The sequence below is a fragment of the Leptinotarsa decemlineata genome, unplaced genomic scaffold (genome assembly GCF_025532065.1).
Source record: "Leptinotarsa decemlineata unplaced genomic scaffold, Ldec_3_MD MMD2_tig00002159_RagTag_RagTag, whole genome shotgun sequence".
NCBI lineage: Eukaryota > Metazoa > Arthropoda > Insecta > Coleoptera > Chrysomelidae > Leptinotarsa > Leptinotarsa decemlineata.
The window spans coordinates 1,135,503-1,158,607 of record NW_027412574.1 but is presented as its reverse complement, the minus strand read 5'-3'; the positions used below and the strand labels follow the sequence as shown (position 1 = coordinate 1,158,607).

General features: G+C 33.2%; 2 protein-coding genes across 8 annotated transcripts in view; one reads left to right on the top strand and one right to left on the bottom strand.

The window, feature by feature from the left end:
• dlg1 (MAGUK family member discs large 1) overlaps positions 1-23,105 on the bottom strand; it is an 889,881-nt gene that overhangs the window by 744,758 nt on the left and 122,018 nt on the right. The window lies entirely within an intron of this gene.
• LOC111503159 (larval cuticle protein A2B-like) lies at positions 8,987-10,280 on the top strand. Its single transcript, XM_023157387.2, has 2 exons — positions 8,987-9,094; positions 9,753-10,280. Exons 1-2 carry the CDS (start codon positions 9,083-9,085, stop codon positions 10,221-10,223), a joined length of 483 nt encoding a protein of 160 aa, XP_023013155.1. The 5' UTR covers positions 8,987-9,082; the 3' UTR covers positions 10,224-10,280.

Genomic DNA, 23,105 nt, shown 5'->3' with positions numbered 1-23,105 from the left:
GATAGAAAATATCCTGAGAGATGTGATCTTTGGAATCATATTTTTAAAGAAGGTTACAATATGGACTACAATTCAAATAAAATCTTAGCAATTGAAAAAAATACATCTTAAAAGTTGTTCTTAGAAATGTCATTTATATTACAATCAAATGAGTGTCTTAATAAAAGATCAGACATTGATCACCTCAGTGATATTTATGCCTTCTTACCTAATATTGATAAAAATTTACATGATTTTCAAATCAGTAACAATGCTGAATTCTCAATAACTTAACTGATAATAAAAAAAAATGTTTTAACAGGATATAACGAATATACAACTTCCCTGAGGCAGGGCTTTACTTCATTTCGATAATAAATTTTCATGTTTTTGACATACATAGTCAACTTCTCTAAGGCAGGGCTTTACTTCATTTTAATAATAAATTTTAATATTTTTGACATTGGGTTTTCTCATAAAACAGCAGTTGACTCTGATCACACTTGCACCATAACTGTTCTCTTTTGTTCCACACTGAAACATAAACTTACAAACGAACGATCTTTCAAATTGAATATCAGGACAGCTGTTAGTGTCAATTGTTTTTATCTCTCTCTGTGGCATGCAGCCACATGGCTTTTACCAGTAAATTATAATGTCAAACCTTAACGATTTTATTATGGTCAAAACTTTCTTTCAATCTGGTAACTTGTTTTATTTCATTGACATGTTTATTGACTGTTTAAATGTAACATTCTTTTTGACACGGCCATTCTCACCAACAGTGAGTTGATCCTTTTTGTAACAAAATTAATCAAAAGTTTGTTTATAAATTTTACCATCACATGATAAATATGTATTATTAAAATGGAAAGTTATAAGTTGGAGAAAATCGTGTTTATGAATATCACAAAATTGGCTGATACATCCCCATTTTCTATCAATAGATCTGAGACAAGTGTCTAAATAGACATTGCTAAAAAGAGATACAACATCTAAGCTAGCAATTACATAATTGTTGCAGAACACCAGATGATACTCTACTCATAAATTGGTATCGCAAGCCTATCTCTTCTGGTAGGCTCTTGAACTATTGGTCATACCACAAGCAGTCAACGAAAATTAATTTAGTCAAACAGATGAAAAATCGCATTCTGCAGATTTCCGATCCTTCTTTTCATAAAAAAAAAATATATATACTTTTCCAATTATTTATTTATATCTCCCACCCGGATCCTCTACTTAAGAAGATCTCATTTAGTATGTCAACCATTGACGTTCAAATCAACATTAACAACCAGTTGGATATAATTCCTTTACAGTCTAACAATGTCACAATTGGGGTTGAGCCACCTCCAGTTCCTATACTTTTCTCTTCTTTACCATACATAAGTGATATGACACCTAAGTTGTGTAGAATTTTCAAAGATTTAAATATAAAAATAGCTTTTAGAACCATACTCACCATTGATAAATTATTTTCGAAACTTAAAGATAAAACTCCTATTAACTTTCAATCTCAAATAATCTATTCCATTCTATGTTTGAATTGTGGTAGGGAATATATTGGTCAAACGTCAAGATTTCTCAGACAGAATCAGCTAATATAAAAGTAAATTGATGGATGTAGCCGTAGCCGAAAATTTCTGTTTTTTACCACTTTAATTGTAACTAAGTTTCGTCATATACGGACATTCTCAAATTGATACAATAAACTAAGTTAATATATATATATAGTCATCCCCAAAGTATGTACCATATGAGAAACTTATTTAATGAGTTTTTCGACAAAAAGTTATTCTTGATAGAAGTTTGTGCATCCCCTAAAACTGAACATGCAGTAACAAAATACGGTAGAATACACGTAATATACGAGGAGCCTTCAAATATTTGATTTTGTGAGTAAAGTACTCTTATTTTGAAAAATTTCGGGAAATGTTATCTGGAAAAGTTGTTCACCATCAAAAAATACATCCAGATTTGAAGTCATGGCCATCTGAGTGGAGTTTTATTTTTTTACCCATTTTTTTAAATGGGGACTACGAAAAAAACGAGGAATAAGCAGCATCCTGTATACGACGGTTTATTTTAAAAGCCTGTGATATTACGAATTACACAACTACGGTGTTACGGTCAATTTTTTTGAATAGTGAAATGATTTTCAAAGTTTTTGGTGCAAAGTTATTTTTATTTTTTGTTAACACCGGAAATTACTCAAAATTATGCCAGTATTGTAACAAGAACTTGATATTCAATAATATCAAATCACGAAACATCAAAATAAAATAGGTACAAAGTCACTTGATTTTCTGGAGATTATTTTAAAGAATTATTTTTATTCAGTACTTTTTTTGGTTGTTCACATTTTGCCTTCAATCGAGGACCGTCTTCCCGGTACTGGCGATGCCCAATAGGCTGAAGCAGCTGTCTACCGGTGGCTCTTAAATGGAAATCAATATGGGAATGATCAGAATAGTACTTATCTATTTATGGTTACGTATCAGGAATCACACGTTAAAAGGCAAGACCTCGTTAGTCCTTAGCTCGCACAAGTTTCTCAACTTTTGAGAGTTGTCGTTCGTATGGGGGCGACAGCTGATTAACGGAAAAACAAATTTTTTTCAAACAGATTGATGTTGAAGAAGAAATGATGAGACATTGGAGAAGATCTGTATCTGTTTCTGTAGAGTAGGGAGGATGAGTGTAAGCCCATGCACTTAGGCCACATGTGATCCATTGTACATCCTCCCGAGGAGTTGTCCTCCTAGGTCGTCGTCCATTCTGTCCTTTCCAGGAAGGTGGACAGGTCGCTGGGAGACATCTCCTTTATATCGGCAGGTGTAGGCCAAGACTCGGCGAACACACACTCTCTTATTGACGATAACTCCGGGCAATCGCACAGGACATGCCTGACAGTCTCATCTTCCTGTTCACACATCCTGCATAGAGGTGTGTCCACTAGCCCCATATTATGTAGGTTGGAGAAGATGAAAATTGATATACATTTCTGAATTATCGTTTTTTTTGTTGAAACATATCTCTTTCAGACCGTCGTTGACATCGTGTGTGAGGTCTGAATTTTACAATAGAATTGTTCAAATTGATATTCTTATTGTAAAAGTTCTTTACTAGCATCAATAAGTAGAAATAAATTCCACTCAGCTTTTGTTCATACAATTGTTGTTTTCAAAATTGTAGATTTCTAGAAAGGACCTCTTTACTGAGATTGATTCAGTGGTTAACACTTTCATTGAGTTATAATCCTTACGGTGGTCAAACTCATTCAAATGGTCTGCTAAAGAAAATCTTTCTGGGTGTAATCTACAGTCACTTTTGTGAGAAGTGATTCTAGCAGCTGATGATCGCGAAGTTTGACCAACATATCTTATCACATGATTGACACGGAATACTATACACAACATTCACTTGATTTATTGAGATGACCTTGTCTTTGACTTTGCTATGTATTGAATTTATGGTTAGGACTGTTTTGTTCGCTATTTTTATGTTCGGTAAACTTTGAAATATCCTAGATAGTTTGGGAGTGATCTCCTTGATGAAGGGTAAGGTTGTGAACATGTATTGGCTGGGGGCATCACTAGTTGTATTGTCATTGATAGAATAGGTAGTTACATTGGTAGTTGAATTGGAAGTTTCTCGAGATGAAGATGTATTGAACAAAATATTATTTATCAACCGAAAAGGATGGGAATTTTATATGAAAACATTTGAAAGAATTTTAAGGTTTTCATTGTGGAAACTTCTATCCGAGATTTTTAGCACTTTATTTTTCAGCTGTTTCACTAACTTCACTTTCACCGAATGTTTGTGATACGATAGGTAGTTCATGTATCTACCTGAGCTACATTGTTTTCTGTACTAGTCATTTGAGACTCTCTTATCTGTTGTCCCGATGAACTTTGTATCGAGGAAAGGTACTGATTGTAAGTAATCTTCGGTTACAATCGTGAACTGAATGTAAGGTTTATAACTGTTTAGGGTATCGAAAATCTCGTCGTCTACATATTTAAAAAAAGAGGTTTGACAGATGAGACTGGTAATACTGTGTCCAATACATCATCCATCACGTATGCTGCTTATATTGGAGGAATAGATGCTCTCGATACCATTATAGCAGGTAAGTATCTTTCTCGTTATTTCATTCAATGAATAAAGAGATAATTATTATCATTTTATTATTCCGCCATTTTGTAGGTGTGGCCATCTTGGATTTACAATGATATAAAATTCAGTTAATTGTATTGTCATCAAAACTGAATGTCTGTACCAAATATCAGATCAATCTGTCAACAGGAAGGGAGTTGATCTTCAATTACTAAATTTGACCCAAACAAACAGGGCAACATAAATAAAACCGTTTGAAAATGTCAAAACATGGAACATCTTTCTACTAGTGTACGTGTTTCAGCAGCGTTATTGATATCATAACAAGACGCAGCATTCATTTGTTCCATAACATTTCAACCTATCTCTTAACTGGAAGAGAAAGCTCTACTCTTGTTTCGAATTATGATATAAATACACATACACATAGTACGTACTTAATATTTTGATGATATCAAAATATTATTTCAACAAGCTATATAGTATACTATTAGGTATTGGTCCACCATCGTTATTCATAATATTGTTATGTTCACTTATTTCTACAGTTTCATAGGCATCTTGATTCCTGTTGTTGTTAACTGATCTAACGTCTATTTCAAAAGAGTGTAGAGTAATAAAATCTCATTAAGTATTCAAAAGCGCTACAGGGTGATCCGTCAATAAATTCTGTCACTTCCCTAGTCCGCATTGCAAAATTATGTCGTTTCATAAAGAGCAGGTAGGTATCACCCTGTTTTAAGGGATTTGTCCATTGTTATCGACGGATAAATACTGAGCCAGAGGCGCGCTAGTGGGATAATTGCCAAAAGAATATGCATTCATAAAAATTATATTAAAGGAAATAAAAATTTAATACAGCAGAACAGTGTTATTAAAAAAATATAAAATGTAACAATAAAATATATACGAACCGAAATCGGGAAATACTCACAAACACACACGAACGAACTTTACGTATTGAAACACTTGTGGGGATTCAACGTTTGTTTGAAGGTGATTGACAATGTTTTGTGATGAATTTCACTAGTTCGGACTTCCATTGTCTACTATATAAAATGATTTGAAATCCCTGAAACAAGTAAAAAAGAATAATTAAAAAGAATAGTTGAAAATAACAATTATATTAAGCAACAATAAACCTGAAATGAAATGATAGTGAAATAACCTACAAGTAAAAATATAATAATTGAATAAATAAAAAATTAAAGGAATGCAAAAAAGAAAAAAATAAAAAAAATAAAAAAGTGTAGAGATTCCAAGTCACGTTAGTTCACGACGTTTCGATTGTTGGTATCTACAATCGTCTTCAGTCATCACCCGAAGACGATTGTAGATACCAACAATCGAAACGTCGTGAACTAACGTGACTTGGAATCTCTACACTTTTTTATTTTTTTCTTTTTTGCATTCCTTTAATTTTTTATTTATTCAATTATTATATTTTTACTTGTAGGTTATTTCACTATCATTTCATTTCAGGTTTATTGTTGCTTAATATAATTGTTATTTTCAACTATTCTTTTTAATTATTCTTTTTTACTTGTTTCAGGGATTTCAAATCATTTTATATAGTAGACAATGGAAGTCCGAACTAGTGAAATTCACTTGTGGGGACTTTAAATCAATTTATTCACAAAAACGACAAGAACTTTACTGGATACGTTATTACAATTTGACACTTGAACAATACTAAAACTGTGAACTTCCCTTAACATTTAACAACACTCTATTTATACCCTAATTGAATGTTCTAGAGATTACTAGGTACAATTTTCGAGAACCTTCCGAGAAAATAATTATTCAGACTACCCTTAATTCTAAACCCTAACCTAAGCAAAAGTGTCACTGTCACTGATACACTGGTCTCTGTCCAGATTGCTTATCCCGCTACAGTATATTTACAATTCAATTAAATTATTCTACATCAGTATAGTCTTCATCCGAAGAACTGTCATCATCCCCTGGTGTTATAATTATAGGGTCAACCACCTGATCGACCAAGTTGTCCAGTTCCCACATTTTATCTTCCTCTTTTAAAACATGCTGGATTGCTTTTTGCCAGTTTTCTGATGTGATTTCCATAATGGCTTGATCAAATAATACCTTGACATCTTTCATTTTAAATGTGGTATTGTGCCTTGCAACATATCCTTTAACTTGTGCCCATATAAGTTCTATAGGATTTAATTCGCAATGATATGGCGGTAGGCGCAGCACAGTTACTTTATACTTTTCTGCTACATCTTCTACGGCATATTTCATGAAGCGAGATTTATGTTGTTTTACTATGGCTAGTAGTTCCTTCTTTACTGAATTCGTCTCAAACTGAATACCTTTATTTGACAGCCAGTTAATAATTTCTTGCTTTCTCCAAGCTGAAGTTGGTACCTTCTCTAAGCGCCTTGAATGGTAGCTTGCATTATCCATAACCACGACCGAATCAGCTGAAAGAAATTTTAACATTTCCCCGAAGTAGTCTTCGAAGACATCCGAATTCATGTCCTCATGATAATCTCCCGTCCGGCACGACTCAAAGCTTAACAAACCTTCTTTTAAAAATCCGTCTTCGCTTCCAATGTGAGCAATTATAAGCCTCTTCCCTTTTCCCGAAGGCACTTTAATACCCGTCGAAAGGCCTTCTATGAAAGCTTGGCGAGAACTTGTTATATTTTTATCTTGCCACATTTTTTTGACTATATAACCTTCGTTTATCCACGTCTCATCAAGATAAAAAATTTTCTTTTGCTCTCTGCGGTACTGCTTTATAGTTGTCAAATATTTTCGTCTCCAGCAAACAATTTCATCACTTTCCAGTAATAGTGCCTTTCGATTGTGCTTTTCCCAGGCAAAATTCATACTTTTTAAAGTTTTCCATAAAATTTTTCTGGATATCAAAGGAATATCGTTATCTTGGCTTATCTCGATAAATATTTTTTCAAGAGTGGGTATTTCCTTTTTAAAATAAAACGAATGAACTTTTCTTCGAATGTCACATTTGGTGTCTTCATCTAAGATTTTTATTGGTCTTCCTGATTTTCTCTTGCATGGACTTACCTGGCCTGATATCTTTCTTTCTCGCAATAATTTAAAAATCGTGGACTGTCCAATTCCAGTCATTCGGGCACATCGCTCAACACTTTCTTGCACAGACAAACTAGGGTGATCGTGTTTTATGCAATCATATACATTTAAAATTATAACTTTTTCGCAAACAGATAGCGGAGAATTTTTTACACTTCTTTTCTTTGGAGTAAATGTCCCCATTTTATAACTTTTTCACTATTTCTATATCACAATATCACTGTACGTTTAATTGGTGTAGTAACAATTACTATTATAACTCGAATGTTTAAGACACCATTACAATATATTTAAACCCTTTTTCTTAATTACCTGGGTTTAATAGGTATTGCATGATTGGTGGGCAGGGTCAAAAAGGGATTATTATAATGACATGGCACCTCGGAACTAAGTGTTAACCCTTTTTTGAGAAATCATGCTCAAGTATATGAACCCAAATTGCATATTAAATAAGTTTACAAGAACCACTAAAATTAATCTTAATCTTTTTTTAAGAAATTTTACTTACCTAAATACATGTAGGTACTTAGTTTTAGACCAAATTACTTCCCAAAAATGGCCTTTTATTATTATCTATGTCTGTAATTTTTAATTTACTTTAATTATTAAGTTTAATAATCTTAAGATTTGCCTACGCCCATGGACGACAACGAAATTCAGGCAAATTTTATGACACTTCATGATTTATTACTCTACACTCTTTTGAAATAGACTATAATTTCATTGAATTGAAGTCCATGGAATGGTTTTGTTGCAAAATATGATGGGCAACTGCTGATTGTTCTGGTCTTCCATATTTCAGTTGTGCTAAGTATTTCTTATATCTTATTTTGATAGATCTTTTCGTCTGTCCATAATATTTTGCATCGCAGTCCTCACATTCAATTTTGTGCATTCCAGACTTTTCCAGTCTTTTGAATTTTCTAAAAGGCTCTGTAGTGTATGACTTGTTTTAAAAACTACCTTCATACCTAGTTCGTTGAAAATATTACCGAAGTTCTTCGAGTATTGGTGATAAAAATAACTTAACAAACCTTATTGGGTTGTTGGAATTGCAATATGGCAGATGGAAAGGAATATTTTTAGAAATATCGATATTAATGTGTTTGTCTTCAGGCAATTATTAAAAGTTCCGCCATTTTGTAGTAATTGAAGATATTGACATTATATTCTGGGCTTGTGAAGCATTTGTCGCGAGCTTCAAAAAATGTGTGACGAGACCCCCTTTCCATTAAATTTTTTTCCCAGATGGCGCCCAGTCGCCATCTTGAAACTTTCATTTGTCAATTTCACTTCAAAATAAAGTATCCGTGCATTAATTTCATTACTTTAAATTTAAATATTTTGAGTTGACCCTTTCAAACAATGAAAGGGGGGACATTGAATAAATGTACTGTAGATCTAGAGTAAATTTGTTCATGTGATGCACTGTTTTAAACATTTGGTGTAGTAATGAATATTACTGAAGTTCAATCCCAACACCAAACCGTTATTTGTAACACGATTTGGTGTTGGGATTAAACTCCAGTAATATTTATAATAATTTCTCAACTTCGTACCGCTAAAGAAAAAGTTATTTTACATTCGAAAACCTGCCTAAAAAAAGCTATTGTTCCGAGTGATAAGAAATTGATGAGCTTTTCAGCTTTTTCTCGCTTATTCAGAATAAAAATATTTCCCGGAGCAATCAATTCAATTTCGATGAATTGTAAGGTAACACCTTCACGCAGAATGTGAAAGTTGTACCCCAACTATTAAGTTCGAAGTCGATTTTATTTTGGGGGTCACGGACCTAAAGTATTGAGAAACTGGAGCAGTGGTTGGTATATAAAAATTTCAGAAATTTTAATTCGATCACTGCCTGAAACTGTTCGGTAGAATCACTAAATCTAAAATGGCATTCAAAGTAAGTATTCACTTGAAGTATATGAAATATCTCATGAATGTTTTTCTTTATATGGTTGAACCAAAAACTTCATTGATGTGTCGATTGTGTGAGGAAAACATTTATGAGTGTTTTTTTGCCTTTCCCAATATCAATTCCAATTAACATTTCATAACATTCGAAGATAAGCCATTCGAACAAGGTGATTCGTTCATTTTTTTTTTCAGTGTCGGTACTCACTTTTTGAGAAAGGAGAACAAAATGAGATATAACAAAAAGGTTTTGGCTTTCAACTTCTCAACTTTTACAAAATTATTCTCTTCTAAAAATATACCCTTACAATTTGAAGAGAATATCATAATATAGGAAAGTGAAAAATGTTTTATATTCAACCAGTATCAACATCTGTATGATATATTTAGTATTTTTTTCAATACAAAAAACAAGGAGCTTACATTAACAATTCAAGCATTGCTACAAACAAATTTTTCATTTGTTTTTCTTAAATATGCATTGAAAATTAAATCAGTGAGGTGAAATTATTTGGAAAGGTAGTGTTCATCAATGAATACCAATTTTGAAAGTTAATAATACATATAAAAATGGAATTGATATTCACAAAAATCAATTCAGCATCTTTTCAGTAACAATTTCCACTCAATAATCAACAACTTTTCAGCTCATTACTTTCGCTGCTTGTTTGGCCGCTGCTCAAGCTGGAATAATTCCAGCCGCACCTTTAGCTTATGCCGCCCCAGTTGCGTACGCCGCTCCTGTAGCTAAAGCTGTTGTTTCCGAAGAATACGACCCACATCCACAGTACAATTACGCTTACGATATCCAAGACGGTTTGACTGGAGACAGCAAAAGCCAACGCGAATCCCGTGACGGTGACGTAGTCCAAGGTAGCTACTCTCTCATTGACGCCGATGGTTTCAGACGTACCGTTGACTACACTGCTGACCCTGTAAACGGATTCAATGCTGTTGTCAACAGGGACCCCCTCGTCCAGAAAGCTGTTGTTGCCAAAGTTGCTGCCCCAGTTGCCTACGCAGCTCCAATAGCTAAGATTGCCGCTCCACTTGCCTATGCCCAACCCGCTATCGCCAAAGTAGCATACTCTGCTCCAGTTGCTCAATACTACCACTAAGATTGAGACTTGACTATGTACATATATTGATATTTGTTAGTAAATTAATTCATAAACTCTAGTACTTTCATTTATATAAAGATGTCTATATGAATTGAAAACTGGATAAACCTCATTAACACAAGTTTGTTACATCAGACTTCAGATATTTGCCATTTTCGATGCGAATAGGTGTAAGGTGAATGATTTTCTATTGTGCCTCATTAACAGATTTGCAAGTTCGATTTCATGTATGAAATCGAAAATAACGAAGAACCACCATTCTTGGATATACTAGTTTTTAGATATGTCGATAAGGGTCTAGGGTTTGATGTATATAGAAAGTATACGAGCACTTTCAAGTATAACCCAGACAGCTCATTACCCACCACGGAAAATGGCGGGACCACAATTTCTTGTCCATAGACTGCTTACATTTCTTTAGAGCAAAGAAAGGTATTAGATTGGGAAAAAATTGTTGGGGAGGGGACTGAAAGCAACGAGTATCCATCAAATTTAGGGGATGAATTGATTGGAAAACAAAAATTCAGGGAGTATCTTTGCAATGCCTCGACTTGTTGCAAAAAAAATTAATGGTACTCCTATATGAACCCAAATACACCAATGGGTTGGTCGGAACATACAAAAAATTGAATATAAGAGTGGCTTCCAAAACTGCACGTACATTTCAACAAGTGTTGGGCAGTTCGAAAGACAAGACGTTGGAAAAAAAAGTCTGGGATTCATGAAATAAGCTGCAAGGATTGTATAAGAAATATGTTGGTCAAACCAAACGGACTATATAAGCTCGCTACTAGGAACATGTTTCGCAGTTTCGATTTCATAAAACAGAGAAATCTAGTGTCACTCAACATGTCATAGAGAACGACTATATAGTAAGTGGGAAATGTTTTAAATTGTTGAGACCGGTAAATGAAAACATGTTACTGGATGCCTTCGAAATCGAAAAGTGCGATATGAGTTCTATGAACAGCACGAAGGTCTTATTTCGAACAGATCTTTGTTTGGTCTCATACGTAATAATTCCAAATGAAAAACAGATAAACATTAGAGATATTCGCAAACAGCGAAAAAACATAACAAATCAGAGGTATTACAAAATAGGTAGGTTTGTATAGGATTAATAACAGGTAGTAGTTAGATAATACTAACCGGTGTAGTTAGGTTATACTAACTGGTAGTGGTTAGGGCACTAGCATATGAGAACATTGACAAAGTAGTGAAATTTAGTCATAATGATCTCCTGAGGATCATTATGAGAGAGACCGTGATTCTTGTTGGGGCTGGTGTTGGGGATGTGTTTTCGATAGATTCAAATATTGTCTCGAGAAATATGCGAAAGGTTTTCAGAAAAAATATTTATTTTGACACTCTAATTACTTCTTTCATACTCACCTCAAAAAACTACCACGATTTGTAGAGTTGAGCATCGAAACATACACAAAAATTCTGATTAATTTTATTCTATGAATAACACAATTTTCAGAAATGTGAAATATAATATTAAATATAATAATTTCGATGAGAGAATTGATTTCAACAGAGTTGGACTTTATATTTTAGGCAGTAATAACTATGTTAGGTTCGGTTCATTGGACGCTGAGCTTGTATTCCTATAAGAGGATTCTCTTCAAGGTACACCTTGATAATCTTAGTTGGTTTCATTCAAAACTCATCAATACCGTTTTTTGTATGATTTCAACTATAAATAAATAGTGAAAATCATACATCAAACTGTATTAATGAGTTTCAATATGGATTTTCATCAAGTATCGGCCAGTTCTATTCAATTATTTCACAGATAGAAGTATAATCCAACATGAAAAGTTCCTCCTGCAATCTTGCTGGATTGATACTTTGAAGATAACCATTTTCTGAATACACTACAGTGTCGGAGATTTCAAGATAAACAATAAACTGTTGCATTTCAGTGATGTTGGCGGTTGTTCCCCGGCCAAGATTCAGCTGGTAATCACCATTCCTAATTGGCATGTGAGATGTGTGTCCAAAGAAATCTTCCGAAGTAAATTCAAAACAACCAAGAATTTTTTTTTCAAGCATATGTTCGAAAATGATCCATAGAACCCGAAGTATGTATTTTCTTATTTTTTCAACAAATTGAATCAACTGGAATTTTTTCTTCAAGTGTAAGTCCTAACTAGGCGTGTTAATGAGCAAAACGAACGTCTCTCTCCTCTGTCTATGAACAGTTAGGACTGTTAGCTGAAATTGTGATGGAATAATCAAAACATATTTGTTTAAAGGTGGTTGACAATGTTTCAGGGTGCATTTCATCAGTTGGGACTTCCATTGTCTAATATGATTTCATATGATTTGAAATCCCTGAAAAATCTGTTAAACATTAAAAAATATTAGCTGAAATATAACAATTATATTAAGCAAAAAAACTGAAATTCCAATGAAATGAAATGCAAGCAAAAACCAAAAAATACAAAAATTGAACTTTTACCACGAATTGAAAATTAAAAAATTATTAACAAGGGAAGAAAATTAAAAATTGAAAAATTCCACACCAAGTTACTTCAACACGTTTCGATTGTTAGTTAGTAACCGCAAAAATCACAAATATATCATCTGAAAATAACATAACTCCTCTTTTGATTTCAATTGTCAATTTCATCTATCAGTTCATGTAAATTAACAATACCTACCTCAACTGAATTATGAGAATAAACGAATTTGAAACTGTCTGGTTAGCTGTTTAACAGTACCCACGGGAACTAAGGCGGAGATAATTGGACGCACCGACTTAGTTAACATATTTATGAATTTTTCGTACACCGCCTATTTCAGCAGTTGTAGGATAAGAAACCTATAGTCGCCCACTCGATGTCAGTGTGGTCCAATTTTGACAATTCTTGAGTTTTTTTTTCAGTTCTGGCAATTGGTTCCTTGGTAATCCATCATAGAAACCGTTATCAATAGAACTATCAGTCATCTCATAATAATGAAACTAACTAGTTATTTTTTTATATGATAATGGGATGGAACCCGAAACTAGTCGTCAAAATGAAATAACTAGGGTAAATTAGGCAAAAGTATTTTCATTAATTTCTTTCAAGTGATGATGAATTTTCACAAAATAAACAAGTCATCAATTACACAAATTCTTTCATAGTGATCGCCTTCGTCTGCTTTCAGAAATGGAAACCTTTTTTTTCAATCATTTGATAATTTCTCCTTCTTCCTTTTTTAATCATAAATCTTCGAAGTGTGTCTGTATAAGTTCACTCCATCTCCTGAAGACGCCAACTAGGTTGGTAAAACGCGCGTTTTGAACATTCAGTGCCATCCAAATAAGTAAAATGATATATACCCGCACACTCTGCCACATATGGATCATTTTTACTGGGAGTTACCTCTCCCGAAATTCAGAAATCATCCATCTCGGATTTCAGATCTGAATCCATTCTTGACTCTTCATGATAATTTAATAATTTTCACACTATGAATTTTACTTAGATCGCGTTTCACTACGTAGTAACTTCTTCAGCTGAATTGGTTCTTCAAACTATTCTACAATGTATTTCATATAATAGTTTTTACAGAACATAATTGGTTTATAACGATTAATCATTGTATATTTTAAGAAAAGTAGTTGCAATACACCAAGGAAATTCACCAAGGATTATTCATAGTTAACTATTCAAGTTCTGTCCTAATAACTGTTGTTCAAAACGTATTATAGAATGGTTTGAAGTACCCGTTCAACTGAAGAAGCATCTGTTTAGTGATATGCGCTTTTAGTAAAGTTTGTAGTGTGAAAATCATTAAATTATATCGTCATGAATGGAAAAGAAAATTTGAAGACGATCGTAATGTGGTTGTTTCAGACATATTTCTTTCTTCCAGTTTGGATCCGCAAACAAATTCTGCAAATGTTCTTCACATCTTATAGAAAGATTTATTCATAATATTTTTTTCTTTCCTGAAAGTTCCGCATATAACAGATAACTTAAACGCTCCAAAATCGATTTTCCTCAAAAATCTTTTTTTCTGCACAATAATGGGATCGAATAAAAGAAATTCATGGAAACTGGACGTGATGAAAAATTCATCATGCAAATCGAATTCAAAACATCACACAAACGGCTTGTCGTTTCCGACGACCCACGTTAGTTTATATATCCCCAGACAATCAGAATCGTTCGAGTGGACTAAATCGTTGACATCCCTGGCGAGCACTAGATGGCATTAATTTGAGAGCGTTTTAATCTGAAATAATTAAATGGAGATAATAACAGTCGAATAACTCTTTGAAACGCCCTCCGGCAATTAACCGACTCCAATTCGAATTTCTGCTGAGACTTCATCAGGTTCGAGAAAATGAATCGCTTTTACTTTCAGGTAGACACCGTAGAAAGACAATTACATCAGTGACATTGACCTCAATTTGATAAATTAATAGTCTGATATGATACAAGGTCGTTGAGTGGCAAAAACATGTGCACTCATCTTTGATGCATTTGGACTAATCGACTGGACCTAATTCAGATCTTGTTTGGTATTACAATATGTCGATTTCAAAACTTGAAATTATTTGGTTCAAACCTTCGTGTAATCTGAATGGAATCGGTATTGTTTCACAACACGAGAAACTTGGATGTGGATATGAATATTGAACTTGAATTGTAGAGAATTATCCTACAGTGAGCAGAAGAATAACTTCTGCTTTGAACTGAAAGAAGTAAAATACAGTCTGATTCACGGTGGATGGCACATTAGACGTTTCCGGTGAACCAGACAACGGATCACTTTGAAAATTCAATGGAGGGCATATTCGGACATTCTCTAGCCAACTAAAATATTTTCGACAATGCGGTGTTGCCGCTTCTGTTAGAAAGCAGTAGCAACTTTGATTTTTCAAATGGAACACTCTGTATATAATATTATTTTTGGAATCTCCAATAATTGCCCGACAACTTTTCTCGATATTTCTCTATACCTATCTGTTACCGTTTTCGAAATAAAAATTAATTTCAATTTTTTTTTTCGAAAATCATGACTTCTAAAAATGCCGATATCTTTTAGTTAAGAAGTAATATGATATCGAAATATGGTTTGTAGTTAGGTGATACTTGGACACTTCCCACACGTCAGCCTAATCTCCGTTACTTCAATATAGGGTGATAAAAAAATACAGTTTTTTCGTTTGCTTGAAAAAGTTGCTGAAATTTGATTATTTTAAATGGAACACCCTGTATATTATTGAAAATTCGGAAAGCTGCTGAAATTTGCTTTCTTTCTATTTATATCATACCTATACCTAACTAGTCAAGTTTCGGACTTATGAACATTTATTTGTGAAAATGTCCCTTCAGAATGGTATTTCCATTCGGTATTTGGTAAGCAGGCCATGATTACTATTTGACAGTAGCGTTGTGACATTCTCCTAATAATATCGACATTTTCGTCATTTCAGAAGTTGCAAATACCTTCAGAACGATGGAACAAAACTATTCAAACGAAGTTCTTATGAATTTGTTTATTATTTTTGGACAGTGTGACAAAATTATCAGCAGAACATGTAGAAAGTTCAATGAAATGTATCCGAATCTACCGCCAATGAACCTCAAGAAATTTATATGAATTCAGAACAATTTCAATGCATTTGGATCAACTTTAAAAGCACCAAGAAACTTGCCTCGACCCGTAACTTTCGAAGACAACCAGATTAATGTCTTAGCATATTTTCACGCATTTCCCGAGTCATCGATAAGAAGTGCTGAAGAAGATTTGGGTATAAAATATTCATCGGTTCAAAGAATCTTGCGAATACATAAAATGCATGATTATAAATTCACCAAAATTCAAGCAATGAAGCCTCAAGATCCTCAACAGAGAGTAGAATTTTGTGAAATGTTGTTGACACGCATTCAAGAAGATCCACTTTTTTTAAATAAAATTATTTGAACTGATGAATCGAAATTTTCGAGAGAAGGATTTTCAATAGAAAAAATCGTCATTATTGGTCCAGTGAAAATTCTCACGTCACAAAAGAAGCCGGATTTCAAGAAAAATTTAGTTTTAATGTCTTCTGCATGTTGATGGACAACAAATTGAGGTACGTGATATACGAGGAGTCATTAACATCCAGAAGCTACCTGAATATTTTGGAGAATACTGTAGACAGTTTCGTGGATAACCTGCCACTCGAAGATTATCGAAACTGTTGGTACCAACTAGACGGAGCTCCTGCACATTGCACAAGAGAAGTGAGCGCAGAACTGGATAGACTATTTGACGATCGGTGGATGAGGCGCTTGGGACCATGGAATTGGCCAGCGAGATCACCCGATCTTAATCCATTAGATTTTTATTTGTGGGGAATGTTTAAAAAAAAAGTTTACAAAATACCCGTGCGTTCGAGAGATGAATTGTTAGAAAGGATTGCCCAAACATTTGAAGATTTGGATCCCAATGAAATCAGATCTGCCACCACGAAAGCAGTCAACACCCGCATTTTAAAGTGCTTGGAAGTGAACGGCCAGCGATTCGAACATATTTTGAAATATTCAAATGATTGTTTTACTTTTTTATATTTATTCATATCAATATTTCCAATTTCAAGTTTCTTGGTGATTTTTTAAAGTTTATCCAAACATATTGAAATTGTTCTGAATTCGTATAAATTTCTTGAGGTTCATTGGCGGTAGATTCGGATACATTTCATTGAACTTTCTACATGTTCTGCTGATAATTTTGTCACACTGTCCGGAAATAATAAACAAATTCATAAGAACTTCGTTTGAATAGTTTTGTTCCATCGTTTTGAAGGTATTTGCAACTTCTGAAGTGACGAAAATGTCGATATTATTAGGAGAATGTCACAACGCTACTGTCAAATAGTAATCATGGCCTGCTTACCAAATACCGAATGGAAATACCATTCTGAAGGAACATTTTCACAAATAAATGTTCATAAGTCCGAAACTTGACTAGTTAGGTATAGGTATGATATAAATAGAAAGAAAGCAAATTTCAGCAGCTTTCCGAATTTTCAATAATATAAAGGGTGTTCCATTCAAAATAATCAAATTTCAGCAACTTTTTCAAGCAAACGAAAAAACTGTATTTTTTTACCACCCTGTATTGAAGAAACGGAGATTAGGCTGATGTGTGGGAAGTGTCCAAGTATCACCTAACTCCAAACCAAATTTCGATATCATAGTACTTCTTAACTAAAAGATATCGGCATTTTTAGAAGTCATGATTTTCGAAGAAAAAAATTGAGATTAATTTTTATTTCGAAAACGGTAACAGATAGGTATAGGGAAATATCAAAGAAAGTTGTCGGGCAATTGTTGGAGATTCCAAAAATAATATTATATACAGAGTGTTCCATTTGAAAAATCAAAGTTGCTACTGCTTTCTAATAGAAGCGGCAACACCGCATTATCGAAAATATTTTAGTTGGCTAGAAAATGTCCGAATATGCCCTCCATTAAATTTTCAAAGTGATCCGTTGTCTGGTTCACCAGAAACGTCTAATGTGCCATCCACCGTGAATCAGCCTGTATACCTAAGATGATAGTGAAAATACAACAAAACGCTGAAGTTTGTCTTGGACACGGTACAATATCACAACTTAACTAAAATATCATTTTCAGAAATGACCCACATCAATAATGAATAACATCGTATGAACAAGAAAACAGATCTCAACAATTTGAGCCAAATTTATACCTTTGTACTAAACACAAGAAAGATAAGAAAAAAATCACCTAGTATTTGAAATTTTCCCACATGAAACTGTCAAAATCTGACATATTTGAAAATTGATTAGGTTCACATTTCTGTTCGTTTATTTATTTATTCAAGTGTTTCATATTTATATCTATGAGTATTTTGTAATCTAGTTTAGTTGTCCTGCCGAAGGTAATTAATTTACCGAAAGCTTGACAGATAACAAAGAGTCTTCTTTGTAACAGCCCTACCAATCGGACTAGTATGGAAAATCTTTCGTCAACTACTGTCGCTGTTAGAGGCGAAAACAGTCAGTAATCATAACATTTGCGGAGACGAATCTTTTCACTTATTTTTAATATCCAAATAATTTGCACCTTTAAAAAATGATAATGAGCAAAATGAATTCAATTATACATTTTTATGACATAATTTTGAAAAGTTGATAAATATAAGAAGTGCTTCAAGAAGCAAACATTCCTTAGGATTATTATACAGGGCTATTCAAATTCGTTTCTGTACATGGGGATCTCGTAAACGATAAGAGATAGAGTGTCGGTTAAATTGTGGCAAAGTTGTGTATTTAAGAGACCTATTCAGTGATGTTAGAAATCGAATATAGCTCTTCTGGTTCTGGAGATATACAAGAAAAACCAAAAAATCCCAAATTATTTTTTGCCTATATCTTCTTTATTCGCAGACATATTGAAAATCTGTCCACATTTTGCTATTGGCACTTGATGTGGGCTCACAGAATATATCCATGAATCGTTTATACAGGGTGTCATCTGACTTGGGCCACCCCCATTTTTGAATTTTTAAATGGACCTGTATTTTTTGTTATAGTTTTTGGATCGTAGACGTTCACTTCATACTGAGAAATTAAATTCAATTTTATATTTCAGGATTTTTCGGTAATATTCGATTACAATTTTGTGAATTATTCCCTTTTTAATTACGACCCTGGAAATTGGTTGAGTGAGTTGAATAAAAACATAATAGCACTTTGCACGTCTCCCTAGTATCGTAGAGTTTTTCGAGAGTCTTTTTTCATTTTTAGGTACCTATTCATGTTTTTTCCATTGCTCTGAGCGTTTTCTACAATGAACTTCGAATAAGAAAACGTTTTATGATTATTTGATACATATCTACATCAGTAATATATTATATGTGTTTCAATAAGCAGAAAAAGAAATGATAGCAATAATAACATCCGAAACGAACGAACACTATAATTATAATGAAAATTGAAATGAAGTAATTTATATAGGTACCCAAAACAATTATTGGCGCAATAAATGTTCGAATTGGAGTCCTTCCATTTCGAAACATTTTTAACCTCGTTTTTCATATTATTTATTGCCCTTAATACACTTATTTTCTGCATTGTTGCGATTCAAAATCGTCAATCTCGAGTCTTCCACATTTTCTATCTCTCTGCCTGCAAAAATCCTATTTTGTCATGTCCCTCCCCCATAGCAAATAGTCCAAAATATTAAAATCTGGTGATCTTGCAGGCCATCTCATTGGCTCATTATTTGTTTTGAAATGGAAGGACTCCAATTCGAACATTTATTGTGCTAATAATTTCTTCATGTATATAAATTACTTCATTTCAATTTTTATTACAATTATAGTGTTCGTTTGGGATGTTATTGTAGCTGTCATTTTTTTTTCTGCTCATCAAAACACATATAATATTTTTTATCGACCTTTTTTGGGTAATTGTTACCTTCCACAATCTGAAAAATATAAAAATCATAATGGATAACTTTATACAAGTGTAGAAGGGCAAACTTTTTAGTTTACCCCGATAAGTTACTGATAGGCAAAAAGTTACTGATAAATAGAAGATTTTTTTTTGTGAAAAATACTTTGATTTTTACGCAGTAACTTATCGGGGTAAACTAAAAAGTTTGCCCTTCTACACTTGTATAAAGTTCTCCATTATAATTTTTATATTCTTTCAGATTGTGGAAGGTAACAATTACCCAAAAAAGGTCGATAAAAAAACTGATTTTTTCCTCCACAAAAAATGACTTTCGTTGAATACATATATTATATTTTTGTTGTAGATATGTTTCAAATGATCATAAAAGGTTTTCTTATTCGAAGTTCATTGTAGAAAACGCTCAGAGCAATGGAAAAAATATGAATAGGTACCTAAAAATGAAAACAAAATCCCGAAAAACTCTACTGCCAATGTGTTTTTATTCAACTCAGTCAATCAATTTCCAGGGCCGTGATTTAAAAAGGAATAATTCACACAATTATAATCGAATATTACTGAAAAATCCCTTAATATAAAATTTAATTTAATTTCTCAGTATAAAGTGAACGTCTACGATCCAAAAACTACAACAAAAAATACAGGTTCGTCTTTAAAAATTCAAAGATGGGGATGGCCCAAATCAGATGACACCCTGCATAAAAGACTCATAAATATATTCTGAAGCCCACATCAAGTGCCGAAAGCAAAATGTGGACAGATTTTCAATATGTCTGCGAATAAAGAAGATATAGGCAAAAAAATAATTTGGGATTTTTTGGTTTTTCCTGTATATCTCCAGAACCAAAAGAGCTATATTTGATTTCTTCACATCACTGAATAGGTCTCCGAAAGACACAACTTTGCCACAGATCAACCGATACTATATCTCTTATCGTTTACGAGATCCCAATGTACAGAAATGAATTTGAATAGCCCTGTATATACTTTTTTCCAATCATTTGTAGAAATCGAGGTTGAAAATGACATTTTTAGTTAACTATTGAGAAACTCATTGGAAAGTGTTCATATATCGAAACGTTTCATTTTCGTTCATTCGTATTCGTTCATTTCGTACTACATTCATTCGTAGTAAGTCCTCACAATGTGATATACGAAAGATTATTGATATTGAACTGAAAAATGATATTTTTCAAAAGAGATTGGTTTTTGGAAAATTTTCATATGAAGATGGAGAAGTAGAAAGCGAAAATGCATCTTTTGGGAGCAAATCCGTCTGATTTATTCATTTTTTCCAAGTCTTTGGAAAATACGGCAGCATCATTGGTTGATTGAGGGGTTTTTTATGATCTCTATTCAGCAATTTTATTTCCTATGGAGGTTGTTGAAGTCCATTGCCAGATCTTTTTCTTATTCTTCTGGACCTTATTTGGGTTTCAAAAAATATGACACGCGCTCTCTCTGATCAGGTGTCTAGTTGGTGGCCCTGTAATTTTTCACAGCCAATTCCTGTTTTATTGAAGCAGATCTTCAGTTCTCTGAATGGTGTACTTTGAAGTTTCGAAAGAAGACATTTGTATTATAAAATTTCAAAACTAAGCAACAATTTTTCTCATAACATTACGCCTTAATGTGATTAGAAGAGAGAAAGAATTGCCTTTGTATGTCTCCATACTTTAATGAAAAATGTGAGAAAATTTCAAATATGTATAGTGTGTACGAAATCAATTCTAATGGCATAAAAACTAAATAGTTACCAAACGTCGGCAGTTTCGTTGTATGGCATTGGTGGCGTGGAAATTCATACGAGGTCCAATCAGTATTTTTATGTGGGATGTTTTATATGGTATTAAGAACTGAATTTATCACACCCGGTGGATCAGTCCTTCATTTAGCTGTTTGGATTGACTTCGTATAGAGTATACAGCTCACACAGAATTTCAATACAAAAGGAAAATATTATCTTCCAGTGATTTTTGTGTAATTCGATGTTCGAAACGATTTTACGATGGAGATAGATTTGTGGGAGTTGAAATTTTTTCATTGTAAAGTTCCTCTTTCTTTATAATATTTTATATTTATTATCTAAGTGATAGTTTTTCAGTTATCAATGATGAACCCAATGATTTTTTTGTTTCAATTTGTTATTAACTATAGCAATTTTTGTGTGTTCTAAAATTATTAAAATACATTCTCTACACGGTTTTCTGAATCCAATAAGCTATCTCTCATAATTATTAGGAGCTTCAACTATATGTATATTCAAAACTGATTCAGTGCTCATGTCTACAATTTCAATATTGAATTCGTGCATGTGTTAACATCAAATAAAAATCATTGAAACTAAAACAGAAATGGTCTTAAGATTTTCAACAAATCAGAAGGTTTGAATATTGATAATCGATCTGAATCTAAGTCTTCACTATATTCTATTTTTTCTTTGGTGTACCGAAAATTAACGATTACCAATGTTTGTATACCTCAATATGACCTATGAATTTTGTACAGAAGCTAACTCAGGTATTCCGAAATGAATAACACAACTTTTTCAGAATTACTAATGAGTTATGGAATCTTTCCAGCTTCCTAGATTACGAACTAACGTAAGATTTGATGGAGTCCTCGAAAACTTCCTTTTAGAAAATTCAAAAGTATTTTCTAGAAATATATTCGTAATATTATCACCTACTCTAGCCTTTTCATAACCTAAAAATGCTATTTTTGTCATTACCGCTTCTTCTGAAAAACTTTGTGAGATATGACTGAATTGTTCTTTTGGTCACGTATTCTTTATGCCAACTCTTTTGATGGTATAACGTTAACGGATTTAATGGATTTCCACAAAATTGTACACGTGTTTCAATATATGACAGCTTCTTCATGCCTATTGTGAATTCATGAAATCTTTTATGACAATATCACAAGCAAGTGTTATTGAACTGAAAAATGATATTTTTCAAAAGAGATTGGTTTTTGGAAAATTTTCATATGAAGATGGAGAAGTAGAAAGCGAAAATGCATCTTTTGGGAGCAAATCCGTCTGATTTATTCATTTTTTCCAAGTCTTTGGAAAATACGGCAGCATCATTGGTTGATTGAGGGGTTTTTTATGATCTCTATTCAGCAATTTTATTTCCTATGGAGGTTGTTGAAGTCCATTGCCAGATCTTTTTCTTATTCTTCTGGACCTTATTTGGGTTTCAAAAAATATGACACGCGCTCTCTCTGATCAGGTGTCTAGTTGGTGGCCCTGTAATTTTTCACAGCCAATTCCTGTTTTATTGAAGCAGATCTTCAGTTCTCTTCTCCGACGGCCCGTTTATGGAGAATTCCACATGTGTATTCGTGGTTATTCTCAGATATGTTTTCACTTCAGAATCCAGTTCCGTACTAAAGAATTTGGTACCTCTACGACTGATTCAGGGCCTTTATATGGAGTTTATGGC